The sequence below is a fragment of the Bombus huntii genome, chromosome 11, assembly GCF_024542735.1.
Source record: "Bombus huntii isolate Logan2020A chromosome 11, iyBomHunt1.1, whole genome shotgun sequence".
NCBI classification, from domain to species: Eukaryota; Metazoa; Arthropoda; class Insecta; order Hymenoptera; family Apidae; genus Bombus; species Bombus huntii.
Window position 1 is genome coordinate 10,510,955 of NC_066248.1, and position 13,430 is coordinate 10,524,384.

Here is a 13,430-nt window from a genome sequence, read left to right on the forward strand (position 1 = left end):
TAAGTAAGTCTCACTGTACAACAAATCGGCCGAGTTATCGGCCCAATGACTCACGAGTCAAGTGACGTTCATTTCGATAACCTTGCCACAGAAAGGCTTAATTAAAAGAATTGCACATTTACCATTGCCAATACGTCGCGCGTAAAATAATAGAATGGCATTGAAAGTAACTCGAGATCAATCATCCGAACGTTAAAGCCTGCGAACTTACGATGTAAGAGCAGCCTGTTACTACAAGTCCCATTCGTAAATGCATCTTGTGACACAAAAACGTGATTCGAGATGATCTATTGACTCCATACTGTATAAATTGCAACATATATACACATACATATACACAAACATATTACACGCGTGTGTAACAGACGTTTCAATTTTTTCAACTTCGAATTATCGGGAAAAGATGAACCGACTCATTCAAATTCTTTATCTCTTTATTAAAATTTATCTAATACTTCTATCTCTTAATGCATGAAGTCATTTCTACTGAAGATACATGCTATGATAATCATGTTTCAAAAAATCCAGATTGAAATTAATACGTATTTATTAACTTTTCATGTCGACAATATATGTATTCTCAATAGATAACCCGGCTAACATGTTAAATATCCTCGCGAACTGACGAATGCGACGAAGAATCTATGAATCGATCCTTTACTAAGAAATATTTATCATTGGCCGCTTATCTTGCAAAGAGTCCCGCCCTTTCCGCAAAAAGCCTTCTTTTTGGCGGACCTTTTTCCAAAGAATCGATTTAGGAAACGCATTAGTCACGCTGAGCGAGTGTCGAAAGTACTTTCGTTGTGATGGCCGTGGTGGTGGTGGTCGCCGTCGTCGTCATCGGGGAGCAGCTACTAGTACGCCGTGAAGGTCTAAGCCGACCGTTTGGTTTTGCCATTGGAATGAGGAGAGCATCGCTGTAGAGTATCGTAATGAGCAGAAACGTAATTTTCGTGACACGATGACACGATTCCGCGCGACATGTATCCCGCGAGAGCAGGTGCGAAATTCGTTACGTTGATCTGGATAGACACGACCTCTGTTGTTCATGTGCGTCAGGATATTATTTTGAAAGGCAAGAAGTAGTAACTGTGTAATTGTCGTTTGAATCCCAGTTTCAGACATGCTCGTAAGTATCGTCGATACTGTCCAACACTTCCTGTACAAACAGTATCTTTTCGGGCATAGATTGTTCCAACGTTTCGTATTGCATTTGGCGTAACTAGAGTTCCACGGAAACCTTACTACCACGTTACATCACACCGAACGCTACACACGATATCGGTGTGTCCTTAGACTTCTGAGTTACTGCAAACTAACTGCAATGCCGGTGAAACATTTTACTGAAAGGGGCACGGTTTTACGCCCGAAAAGCCTCGAGAATCTCGTTCTAGCTTCCTGGAGACGTGCACGGAACAATGAACGCGATAGATGGCTAGAAGTCACCTTTATTCGTCGTTTCGCGGGCAAAAGCAATGGAGAAATAAAGCCGAACTTGTGACCGTGGTTCACGAAATTCAAATCAAGGTGGACCTACATATGTACGGCGATGAAAAATTATCCTGGCATGCGTATGGTGTTTAACACGACACTACCGCGGCCTTGACACACAATTCCCACAGCCATACGTGCGTTGTGTTCTCGTTACCGAACGACCTACGCTTCAAACTACGCCCGAGCTTTCCTAACCCTGTTTAATATGGTCAAGTTTAATGGAATTCCGTGTCCTAGCGTCGATGATACCAATCAAGTTACACGAATCGGATGTCGTGCGTCACGCGATAACCAAAGTCAACGAAATTTGTTGGAGAGCATGATGAACCTAAGGAAAGCTCGGTCGCCTCCTACAGATAACAGAATAATTATGCTTCGACAAATCCTGTCTGCATTCGCGAGCGTTTAAGAATATTTTATGTTTGTATTCTTGAAATCTTGAGATCTCTGGACTATTTCTGTATGCTTCGTTATCTTTTTTTTTTCTTTCCTTTTTGTGTTACATTAATTAACTTAATTTTTTCAGCGGAAAATAAACCTACCACGTTGAAAGAAGAAGAAATATTGAAAGAAGGTTACGAATAGCGTGCTTTTCTATGTCCAGTTTAAAATAGATTACATTGCACGCAACATTATTTCCTTCGTTTATCCGCAAAACGCTCCTTTCATCAGCCTTAATGAGCTACAAAAACATGCTAATTAATTTAAACGGTGTTTCCATTAGAACAATATTATAATGCGCTATTCCCTAAAAATGTGTATACACGTTTCTTAAGTGAATACCAACATTGTTTTACAAACAACAAAAATATTCTACATTACTGGAAATGCTTCATCTTCTATCTAGATATGTAATTTAAATCTTGAACTGTTCGTAGCTAAAGAAAGTATCTTGAAATTAAGATTTGATGGATTCTTCATAAAGAAGAAAAGCAAACTTGAAATATTTCAATAACGAACTATTGCGACCGCAAATGCATGGAATTTTTCAAGTACATATTAGCGATTTTGTAAGTCACCGTTTGTTTGGTTCTCGAACTATATGAAGTAACTTTATTATATGCGTATATACATTGAATGCAACCTTCACATAGTCACAGTAATACGGCCACGTTCTTTTCTCCAGGGAATCGTATTGTAATATTATATTTATCGATGTGAAATTGCATTCCATTCTACAGTATTTATGTGTCTTACAAGGACAAGTGTTTTACCCTCTCAGTTAGAGGCATTAAACGGCTCATTGCCAGTCGATCGAGAAATATCAATTTTAGATGGATATATACTATTGAGTATTATTTGCTTCAAACGCTATCAATATCGATAGTCAGGTAGGATCGGGTAGGATTCCCCAGTAATGTAAATTAAAAAGGCGATCGTAACGTCGATCGTGTTTCTGTTAATTTGCACGTTTCGAATTTGGCGCACGAAAAGTCCTTCGTGGACAAGATTATTTCATAACGCTATTTCATGCTCGGTTTGAGCAAAATCATCGCCACTTAACCAATTATCGCGGCCTCGCAAGATTTCTCTTTCGTTACACGTTCCTCAGATCAATTTCGAGCACGTACAGTTTCCGCAAATTGGGAATCATTTCCGGTAACATACCACTTTGCAAGCAAAACTGCGATATTTCACATTCGAATTTCACTTTTCTAAATTTGCACTTTTGTTTGAGGAAAGTTTTAAACATTTAATTTAAAGAAAATACAACGAAGCCTCAACGAAGCGAAGATTTAAATAAATCTGTAATTGGTTTGGTATACGTCAAATCGTTACGGACGTAATATCTTCTACCACATTCTTCATTCTTTTGCATCAAAGCAAAGTTACATTTATCGCTAGCCTTTGATGTCCTTACAATACAAATTGTTCACTTGTTAGCCAAATTCTATGTATTTTATGTATAATACATACTTATGCGAACTTCAAAGATTCAAACATTTATAAAATACCTAAAGTTCGATGTAATATTTAGCAGATGAACAAAATTTTTACTTAGGTTCCATTTTTCCACAAAAATGCTTATCTCTATAAATATCCGCAGCCTGGTGCTATTATCAGCGATCTGATCGCGCCACGCTACTTAAGTGTAAATATCCCAGAATTTTCCAGATTCTTTGAAAGCCTGGAACAAAGAGTATAAGATTAGTCTTGAGCGTAAACGACCTAATTTAATGTTCAAATACCCTCGTGAGTCAGTGTACGTTGTCCATTCCGGAAATATTGACGAAGAACATAAACACTCCAGTAAGAAAAGGGATAATCGTTAATGGAGATCCAGTTTGCGCTTGCGAATTGATGATTTAGGTAGTGTTTTAAGCGGGAAACCACGCGTAGCCTGATTTTTCGGAAGGAATTGCGAAAATGCAGCCGAAAGGCTACAGGAAACAAACTGCAGTCGCATTGTTCGTGATTCTTGAAGGAGCGCGGGCTTTTAAAATTTAAAACAGTGGCGAAGTCATCTTGCGAAAGAAACAGAGCTGAGGACTCTTTTGTTTCTCCCATTTCGACTGTTTCCCTGGCTTTTCCTGGCTTCTTGATCGAACAAAGAGAGCGGGAGACTAAGTTTCTCGGTAGAAAGCGAGCGATCGCAATCTATATGCTGATTGTTGTAGTCATAGCCGTGTATAGTCGTCTCTCGGTGAATGCACCCCTTTTATTGTTCTCACTTTGCGGTGTTTCCTTGTTTCAGTACTTGATGAGTGGTTGGGCGAAAGGATACAGTTTCCGATGCCAACCGGTCGACTACTCCAACAGCCCCTTGGCTCTCCGAATGGCGAATACATGTTGGTGGTATTACATTAGCAAATTCACCGAGTTCTTCGATACCGTAAGTATCTAAACGACATCCATTTGTACGTGATCGTTGCCGTTGTTTTAATTGATTATCGAGTTAGTCACTATTTTGTCCTCCTTAAATAAAATACCCTATCTATCATTTGAACATTTCTATATGAGGTTAATTTCTAAATTCACGGCTCTATCAATTAATCCTATATTAGAAAAATAGTATGCTTATTATTTGATTTATTTAATTTATTTGATTTCAAGATTACATAAGTATATCTTGAATATTTGAAAAATACTAATTATTACAACATTGGTTATATTACTGATTTTTTTATAAAACTTGCCTACCATAAGAGCCTCTATAATATAACTTTGAAAAAAATGGGAAACTTAGAATATTTCAGCATATCTTAAAAAATGAAAAAGCTAGTAGATAGGGAATTTTATCTAAGGAAGGCAGTATTACTGTTGTTCATTGAACGGAAACATATGCTGCTCTCGTACGACAATGAAACGTTGTGACAATTAATACTTTAAACGTTAGAATAATAGAGCATTCCGGATCATTGAGCAGCTACTTTAATACTAGAACTGCCGACCTCTTAATATGTACGTAAAGTGCAAAATAAAATTTTTATATTTTTATTAATTTAACATTTTTGAAATGAAAAAAAGAAGAAGGAAGTAATTTCTGTAGATCTCCACAATAGAATTCAAATGTAAACTGGATTTCTTATCTGTGGCTTGCTGGATTGAGATTGCACGAAGATTACGCAAGTCTTCTAAACTTTGATTCATGGCTGGAAGCAGAGAAAAATTGATCTTACATACAGCTAACCGCAAGCTTATATTTTTTTCATAGAAACCGGTAATACGAAGCCGAGTAACGTTTGTCTCCGTTTGAGAAGAGTGCCGCTCAAGTATAAGTTGTCAAGCTGGAAAAAGATTATTTTATAATTTACACTGTGAGGCAACTTGACCTTCTTGAGAAGTCGAGGCGTATAAATTCTAAACGGCCGCTACTCCTTCTTCACTTTTGAAATTCAATGAAAAATATGATTGCTTTAACGTATATAAATTAAAAAAATATTAATGATGTCATTTTCTTTCAGCTCTTTTTCATTCTAAGGAAGAAGAACCAACACGTGTCAACGCTTCATGTAATCCATCATGGAATAATGCCATTCTCTGTTTGGATGGGTTTAAAGTTCGCACCAGGTGGCCATAGCACTTTCTTCGCTCTCTTGAACACTTTTGTTCACATTGTAATGTACTTCTATTATATGGTGGCTGCAATGGGGCCTGAATATCAAAAGTACATTTGGTGGAAAAAGTACCTGACTACCTTCCAAATGGTAAATCCATTAATCGATAATGATCTGAATTTTCTAATTCTATGTATTCTAGTTTAACACAAAAGGAATCTTCTTTTTCTAGGTGCAGTTCGTGTTGATCATGAGTCACCAGTTCCAGCTTCTATTCACAGAGTGTGATTATCCTCGCGGCTTCATGATTTGGATCGGTTTACATGGCGTGCTTTTCTTAGGTCTTTTTTCGGACTTTTACAAAGCGAAGTATGTGGGCAAAACGAAGAAACCAACAGACAAGAGTTTACAGAATGGTTCGACCGGTCTTTGTATGCCTATATTGGAGGATTCGGTGCCACGACAAAACGGTGTCTCGTCGTACGCGACTATCTACAACAAGGAATACAACAGTTGTTACAGCAACGGTACCAACAACGGTTACGTTGCCAACAATAATACAGAGAAAAAGCTCGCTTAGAACATTCTGATTTTGGTAAAAGCTCGTAAAGAACCATCGAGATACCAAATCACACGATGCAGTTAATCACGCGTTGAATCTCGCCGGCACTTTTGAGGATTGTGCTGTGACTTCGTACACAACGTCTTGTTGATCGATCTAATTCGAGTAGTGACTGCACGCGGTTCTACAGGAAGATAAACTATGCTAGTTGTAATTCGCCGCGAAGTCTGTGTTCATGTTCACACGTAGAGTCGTCGACGAGAGACCAGTCGCGCATACGTTCGATTTTCTGCTAACGCTTTAAATTATTTCATATTAAACTGTATTAATGGGCTGGCGATTGCGTTTATCGGGATAGTCTAACAAGGTTATATAAGGGGAGTATATAAGAATTATTACTGATAATATATATTATTAATAAGGAAAGGGCTCTTCTGCACTGTATTATTGTGTATCATATGTATGTATAATGGCATCCGCAACCGGATTGTGGGTGGTTCTGAAAATCGTTGCCTCGTCGATGGCTTTACGGATAAAAGCATAAAGGAACGTGAAGAATGACCGAGGAATGCGAAGAGACCAGAGTAAATAAACGGACAAAATTAAAACGCGCACACGATGAGTAAATCAATAATCGATCCTCATCGGAACATTATGTTTTCCGCACGCGATTGGCGACAGCGTTTTATTGCGTGCGTTATGTATGCGTGAACAAGTGTGATCGTTTGTTAGTTATACGTGATTACGAGGCATTTCTTATTGGGACGCATCGAAACGATCCCCTTTACCATATTTCCTTATTGTCCGACTCTGTCTCTCTATTGCCCCGATTGTGTTCAAAGCTTTGGTGTTCGTCGTATAAGTAAGCGTCTGTCGATTCGCATTTGAAAGGAGAAATCGTACCACTCCTTCCTCTCGAAGCTTGATTCTCCTCCTTTTTTATTGAGAGATCGTCGATTAGATCAACTCAGCAAAAGACAGTAGTTCTCTTGAATATGCAACGCTCGAATAGCTTTTTTATTGCTTAAGATCAAGCAACGCAATACTTATTTTCAATAGAATATTCGATGAAATCTACGAATATTTCAGTTGTTATTGCAGAATCAAGCTTCCGAAGAGTTCTAGAAATTCTCGACGAAATTTATCTCTTGTTCACCGTTCGAACTGGTCAAATTGGGAAAAAAGAAGGTTGAACGCCAATCGTTCGAATATATGTACATGTTATAAACGCATGGGGGGGAAAGAGAAAACGTTTATCTAGGAATCATACAAATCTCTTATTAAGGATACAAACTTTTGTACTCGTCCTATTACGGAAAGATGAAGGTTTTTATTTATGATCGCACAGAAATAAAAAAATCTGACGGAAAAAAAACAATTCGATCCTATAAATTTAATGTTGTATATTTTTACAAAGAAATAGATCAATTGCATAATAAAAGAGACGTTAATGGTGTCAAAGATGTGCTTTCTTGTGAAAGTATTCATATATGAAAATTTATTATTGCCAAGTTTCAATAACGTATTAGAAGAATATTTGAAGAATGGTTTATAATAAAAAAAGTAAAAAAGAAAAAAAAGAGAAACTAACGTCGACAAGACTGTTAATGTAGTCGTAAAACGTACATGTAAATATTATTTCCGGATTTTGAAAAAGATACTTTCTTTCTTTGGTGAAATTAGCTTTCGACGATATACGAATGCATTTCTTCAGTTGACAGATCAACAAAGGTCTGTTCCAATCTTTATCATTCGTTCCAATGTGTACAGGAATTGATCTTCGAGTTACGATTTAGCGAATAATTTTATATCTTCAACGCTCAGAGTGTTATTCCTTTATCCGACCTCTTCCGTTCACATAAAATCACACCAATATATTATTCCCAACTACGACTGAAGTCAAATCGTACATTGTAACGCCATATAAATCGATTAAAATCGCTCATCCTTTTATCACTTCTTTAATGTGTGTAAACTCGCGGTAAATTCTATTCGAAACGTATTTGTATCCAGTGATTATAAATTTTTAATTCTACAATATCGTGCGAACCAATACGAGTCATGAACGTATTGCATAGTTGTTTTCTTTATTTATTTTTCTTTTCTTTAATATATATTTCATTATGAACGTATTTTTAAGAATATCTCTAGCATAGAAAACAAAGCAATTTTGCACCTGTTAAAATCTTGCAAAAAATACCATATTGTGTTTTTGGAAAATGTAACGTAAAAGTAAAGAATTCTGTCGAACCAACTCGTGTCTGTCAATGAGGACAATAAACCGCGTCGACATCAGAACACGACGGTAGAACATTCTAGCGGAAGTTCGTAAATATTTCATCAACACGTTTGTACAAAGATCATTTATCAGTAGAGTTCAAAAAATCTACCATAATATATCACAGCGATTAAGTATTCTCCGTACTTCTTCCGAAGTAAAACGCAAAGAAAAGAAGTTAAGTAAAACCTTACAAAAGGAAGAAAAAGGCTGCTTCTCAGCATACGCGTTTTTACATTGGGCACGTGCAAGTACATAATACATTTCGGCTAAGTCTTGCACTCTTTTGATGAAATTACGATAATACTATTAAATCAAATAATGCGATTTTTCGAAAATCCTTCAGAACTTTTACGACCAAGATTTTTGCAATTCATGCTACTCGAGGCTCTGAAATACTCTTCGTGTCGTTTTGACTAATGATTTCGATATTTTGTTGACGTTACACTTTGCATTCTTAATCTTACATCTGATGAAGTTAACCATAATACGAATAAAATTTGCGAATTATGTTATAAAAGGTTACAGGAAGGAAGCCTCTAATGGTGTTAACTATAAGATATCTGTGTACTAGATCGATGACTAATTCATTCATTCGAATAGAGTGTAACGGTCATGGAAAGGATTTGTCAACGTATAAGTGTACTTCCTTTTTTGTTTCTTTCCACGCAACATTCACGTCCTACAGGTACAATACGAAACGAGTTAAAATTACGCTATTCTCAAACAAATTAACTATTCATTTTTTTTGTATACGTATACATGAAACAATGCATATACAAAATGCGTATACAAAAGACAAGAGAAGAAAATTAAAAACACCGAATTCTCATGATATATACTATATGTAGATTTAACGAGTGGATATTTGAGTTTTATAGAGGAAAAGAAAGAGATTACTTGCGCATAAACACATACATAAATCAAGATGGTCGATCGTCTTTCACTTTCAAAAATAAGCATGGGAAAAGAAAAAGAGAAGAAAAACTGTTCAAACCACGTGAAAGGTGTCACAAGCCAAGTTCACATGAGGCCGAGAAGATAAGAGCACACACATCGTCATGTACCTACTTAATGTTACGAACTCTGTAATGATTATTGATTCTCATTATATTTTTGTACATAATTGGGGAGAATTACACGAGAATAAATGAATTAAAATGGAGCGAGTTGCCTTCAGCCATGAACACAGGGAAATCGGTGTACGTTTATTTAATGATCGACACACCCCTTGAAAACGGTACGCACTAGTATTATTGCTATATAATTGTTAACTAAGCACTCCAGGAAGTAAATAATGACAGCAATGTTTGAGTAGTTCGCACTGTCCATATCGATTGAAATTAGATGAGACAGAAACTCTCTCTTATTATACTTTATATTTACTATAACTGTATGTTATAATAATCTGTCAATTTCGAAGGCCTATCGATAGCTATTTTATTAACAATTTATAATATCTTTGATTCTAAGTTCATTACATTTACTGGAATACTCGCACGATGTTACGCAATAGAATTATACTATTGACATTTTCATACAAAAATTTGAATATCGCTGCATGCAATGAAATTTGATACATTTAAAAATACAACGATATCAATTGTTAGGGTATTATCAGATTACGATGAGGTTCAGATAGCGAAAATGTTCATTGCTACACGCGTGAAATAAAATTCAAAATTAAAAGACAAATTTAGTAATTAGTACGATACCACGGTAGGTTATATTAATTACAAATCTTTTCATATTTTATATTACTAAACGAATAGTATGTGCAATATAAATAAACCCATTCTACACTATTTTAATTTTCGTCAGGTTAAGTTTATAAATTTGAATTTGAAAGTAATATCGATTTTAATATCGATCTAACGTCGAGTTATCGATCTATCTATATATGTACCATAATTGAACAGAACACGAATTATGTATGTCATTGCGGCGTCGCTGGAAAGAGTGCAACAATGAAAAGATTGTATAGAATTACTTCATCGTATGTGTGTTCATTAAACGTAATTTCGTATCTGATCTTTAATTCAGTTTGTATTTTCTGTATGTTTGACACTTGATATAAGTGACAGTTGCTGTACGTTCCGAATTTCCATGCAATGCAAAATGAATGAATGGTGGAACGGTGATGTTAAGTTTTACCGAAATTCAAATTTCGTAGTTAAAAATTCTGGTTACAGTAATGACAGAAACATTGTAATTCTACGATACACGTAAGTAATTACTATTCTAACTACCTTATGACTGTTATTAATACCGAATGAAAATTATTTTTAAGAAACTTATGAGTAAATATTATGTTGATACGGTGACATACGGCACGCCGCGAAGCCATCCGACAATATAATACAAAGAATCACAAATCATAGGCATAATACAGGTGCGTATCTTGTGAACAAAGATATGTATCAGAGAAGATGAATTTTTTAAAGAACAGAAGATGATAGTTTTCCTAAGATATCTCCCATATTTATTCAGTCGGTATAGAACAGTTTTTATATAATCGATCATTTTCTACGAAAGAAAGCGATCGTTACCGTAACAAAAATAGCAGCGTGATTCGCCACGATGAAACATTCGAAAAAAAACTTGTATTACAAGCATAATCGAATTTTCTAGGATAATCGCGTATACGCTGGTTCACAACATTTCGCAACGTTAAACATAAAATAGAAATCAAAACATCGAGATCGTTATCGATCAATCTTCGTAATTACGTAACCACATAAAATTTCAAACTTTCTTATGATTTCACCGTTCACGAATCGCCGAGAATTACGAATACCAGCGTCGTAATAAATCCACCATGTCGTTGATACCTTCCAAAGACTTGCAACTGACACGTTTTTGTTTATCATTGTTCAGTCGGAGAAAAACTTGGGTTTTTGTGGGCTCCTCAGCTGGTAGTTACGATCCTGTCGGCGGTTCTCAGTGCAACGACGAAACTCATAGCGCACTACAGGACGTCAAGGGAATACGAGAAAGGTACGGCGATTTTGCGATATGATGACGATGATACGTACAGTCGTGAATACGCTGCATGAGAGTGATGCGTAACACACACCGAGAAGGAGGAAGAATCGTCGAGCAAGCTCGAGCATCTCCGTCGAGCCCCGCCCTGTATATATTTTTAACCGGATCCATCGAAAGTCTGGCCGGCGTGGCACACCGTTCGTTCGAGCAAGTGAGGTATCTATTGACGTGCAGGAAGAAAGAGAAAAGTCAGAAGGACGCAAACGAAAGACAAGATACATTCGAACGACGCAACAAGTAAAGAAAACTGCATCTCTTTCGTTCGACCTGCACGCTACTGGTAAGTAACATTTCTTTCGATCAGCTGATTATTCAGATTACCGGTGTATTCAAGGCATCATGATCTAAGCGTGCTCCCGTCTCGTGGAATCGATGCTGCGCAGCAACTTTGCGCATGAATCGAGCCCCTTACAGCGGACAACCCATTGGACGATTTAGATGAAATGGTTCAGATCGGTTAGGTGCACGTGCTTTGGCTCAAATATATACATACTCACTGTCAGTGACGTTTAGTTATTCAATGTGACAAGGTAGTTAAACGGAATTGTGCTTTTCGCAAAGTTAACCTTAACACTGTGTTGCTTTGGAAATTTTTATATACAGGAAGACAAAATATACAGTAGCTCATATAGTATTTGAGCACTAACAGAAACTTTTTATTAATATACTATGTATGTTAGACAAAACATTTTTGACATACATAGATGTTATAAAATGTCTAGTGCAAGTATACGTATATAGTTTTTTATAATACACATAATATATACAAAGAAATTTTCTATAGTAGGTATTCAAATACCTCCTTGAATCCCTATATACATAGCGAGTAGATGGAAATTTTCAAATGAACCTCGATTGAATGTTTTAATTACTGAATGTTAGAGATTCCTGACCTTAGTAACTTCTTAAGGTATAGCATCTTTTATGATCATCAGATGCGCTCGTTTGTATGCGAATATCTAACGAAACTTCAATTAGCACATCGCATAAGTACATCGTTGATTTCTTATTTAAGAACAGTGTTAAACAATACAAACATTAATTAATCCCAATTAATTTACAGCAAGTCCAAATTATGAGCAGGTATAACAATTTCACAGTAAGATTAATCTGTACGATCAGTTTTATAAAACGAAGTTCTCTCTCAATTATCGAAGTTAATTGTCTATTATAGTCGCCCTGCTTCATAACAATAGTTTTAATCACGTAACAAATAAGCATCGTTTTCCAGTCGAACAAGGACAAGCCCGGTAACATTGACGATCTAGAGAATACAAAATCAGCGTGGTACATCCGACAGAGATATTCCAAAAAATCACGCGTGCATTCATTACGAAATAAATCATGTATTCGCTGAAACCGGCGAGATTGTTGCGAGAAACTTCGGTACTCCGCGATGTTGCCTCGTGCACGTATGTGTTGTAAATCGCTAGGAAAATCGAAGGAGGGAAAGTCGATAAGGAATAGAATGGTATTGACCAATTTCGTGACAATAGAGGACGTTTCGACATTTATAAAAACGAAAGCGTCACGAAATCCGATAGGCACACTTATCCTAGATCGATTTGCGTAATTTTGTTTACACGCGAGTGGAAGTCACGAGATGAAAGTTCTCAACTCGCGTTAACTCCCACAGGGAGGTTTTGGACGAAATCTCTCTAATTCGTCGTATCGAGGTTTGCGAGGGCAGCGTCAACTGATTCGTTCAACGACGATGGAAATAAGGCTGGCGTTAATGAACATGGAAATGGAAGTTTGTGAGGGTCAATTGGATCTCTCTGTCTGTCTGTCTGTCTGTCTATTTGTCTGACTCTCTCTCTCTATCTCTCTCCCTCTTTCTCTTGTCTGCCATCCTTGCAACCGGTTTAACTTTGATTTTCACTTCCGAGTGTCGTATACAAGTAAAAGCCAATATCGTTATCGGAACAATAGAAAAACCAAGGAGCAAGGTGAATAGAGTTTCGGCGGAATTTTTCCACCGGGGAAAGAAAGTGTACGATGACGTTGAGTTTACGCATGATTTCTATGTTCTACGTACGTAAATCTTTAT

The 13,430-nt window shown here is 36.6% G+C and overlaps 2 protein-coding genes and 1 long non-coding RNA gene across 6 annotated transcripts in view; 2 read left to right on the forward strand and 1 right to left on the reverse strand.

The window, feature by feature from the left end:
• The window catches only part of LOC126871031 (elongation of very long chain fatty acids protein AAEL008004), a 35,717-nt gene extending 27,843 nt beyond the window's left edge, over positions 1-7,874 (forward strand). For 2 of the 3 annotated variants that reach the window (XM_050629377.1, XM_050629378.1), the window contains exons 4-6: positions 4,193-4,330; positions 5,403-5,645; positions 5,728-7,874. In XM_050629377.1, coding sequence (XP_050485334.1) covers positions 4,193-4,330; positions 5,403-5,645; positions 5,728-6,075 — 729 coding nt within the window. In that variant the 3' untranslated portion in view covers positions 6,076-7,874. Of the gene's footprint in view, positions 1-818; positions 1,531-4,192; positions 4,331-5,402; positions 5,646-5,727 lie in introns of those variants that run through there. The other variant, XM_050629379.1, reaches the window with a different exon arrangement.
• On the reverse strand, positions 3,375-4,186 carry LOC126871044 (uncharacterized). The gene is made up of 2 exons (XR_007691511.1): positions 3,687-4,186; positions 3,375-3,625 (listed from the first exon to the last, which is right to left on the reverse strand). It is a non-coding gene; the product is annotated as an uncharacterized LOC126871044 (long non-coding RNA).
• A 1,812-nt stretch (positions 7,875-9,686) lies between the features above and the next one.
• The window catches only part of LOC126871030 (elongation of very long chain fatty acids protein AAEL008004-like), a 37,726-nt gene continuing 33,982 nt past the window's right edge, over positions 9,687-13,430 (forward strand). The window contains exons 1-2 of one of the 2 annotated variants that reach the window (XM_050629371.1): positions 9,687-10,560; positions 11,213-11,332. The gene's annotated coding sequence lies outside the window, so the exon portion shown is untranslated. The other variant, XM_050629370.1, reaches the window with a different exon arrangement.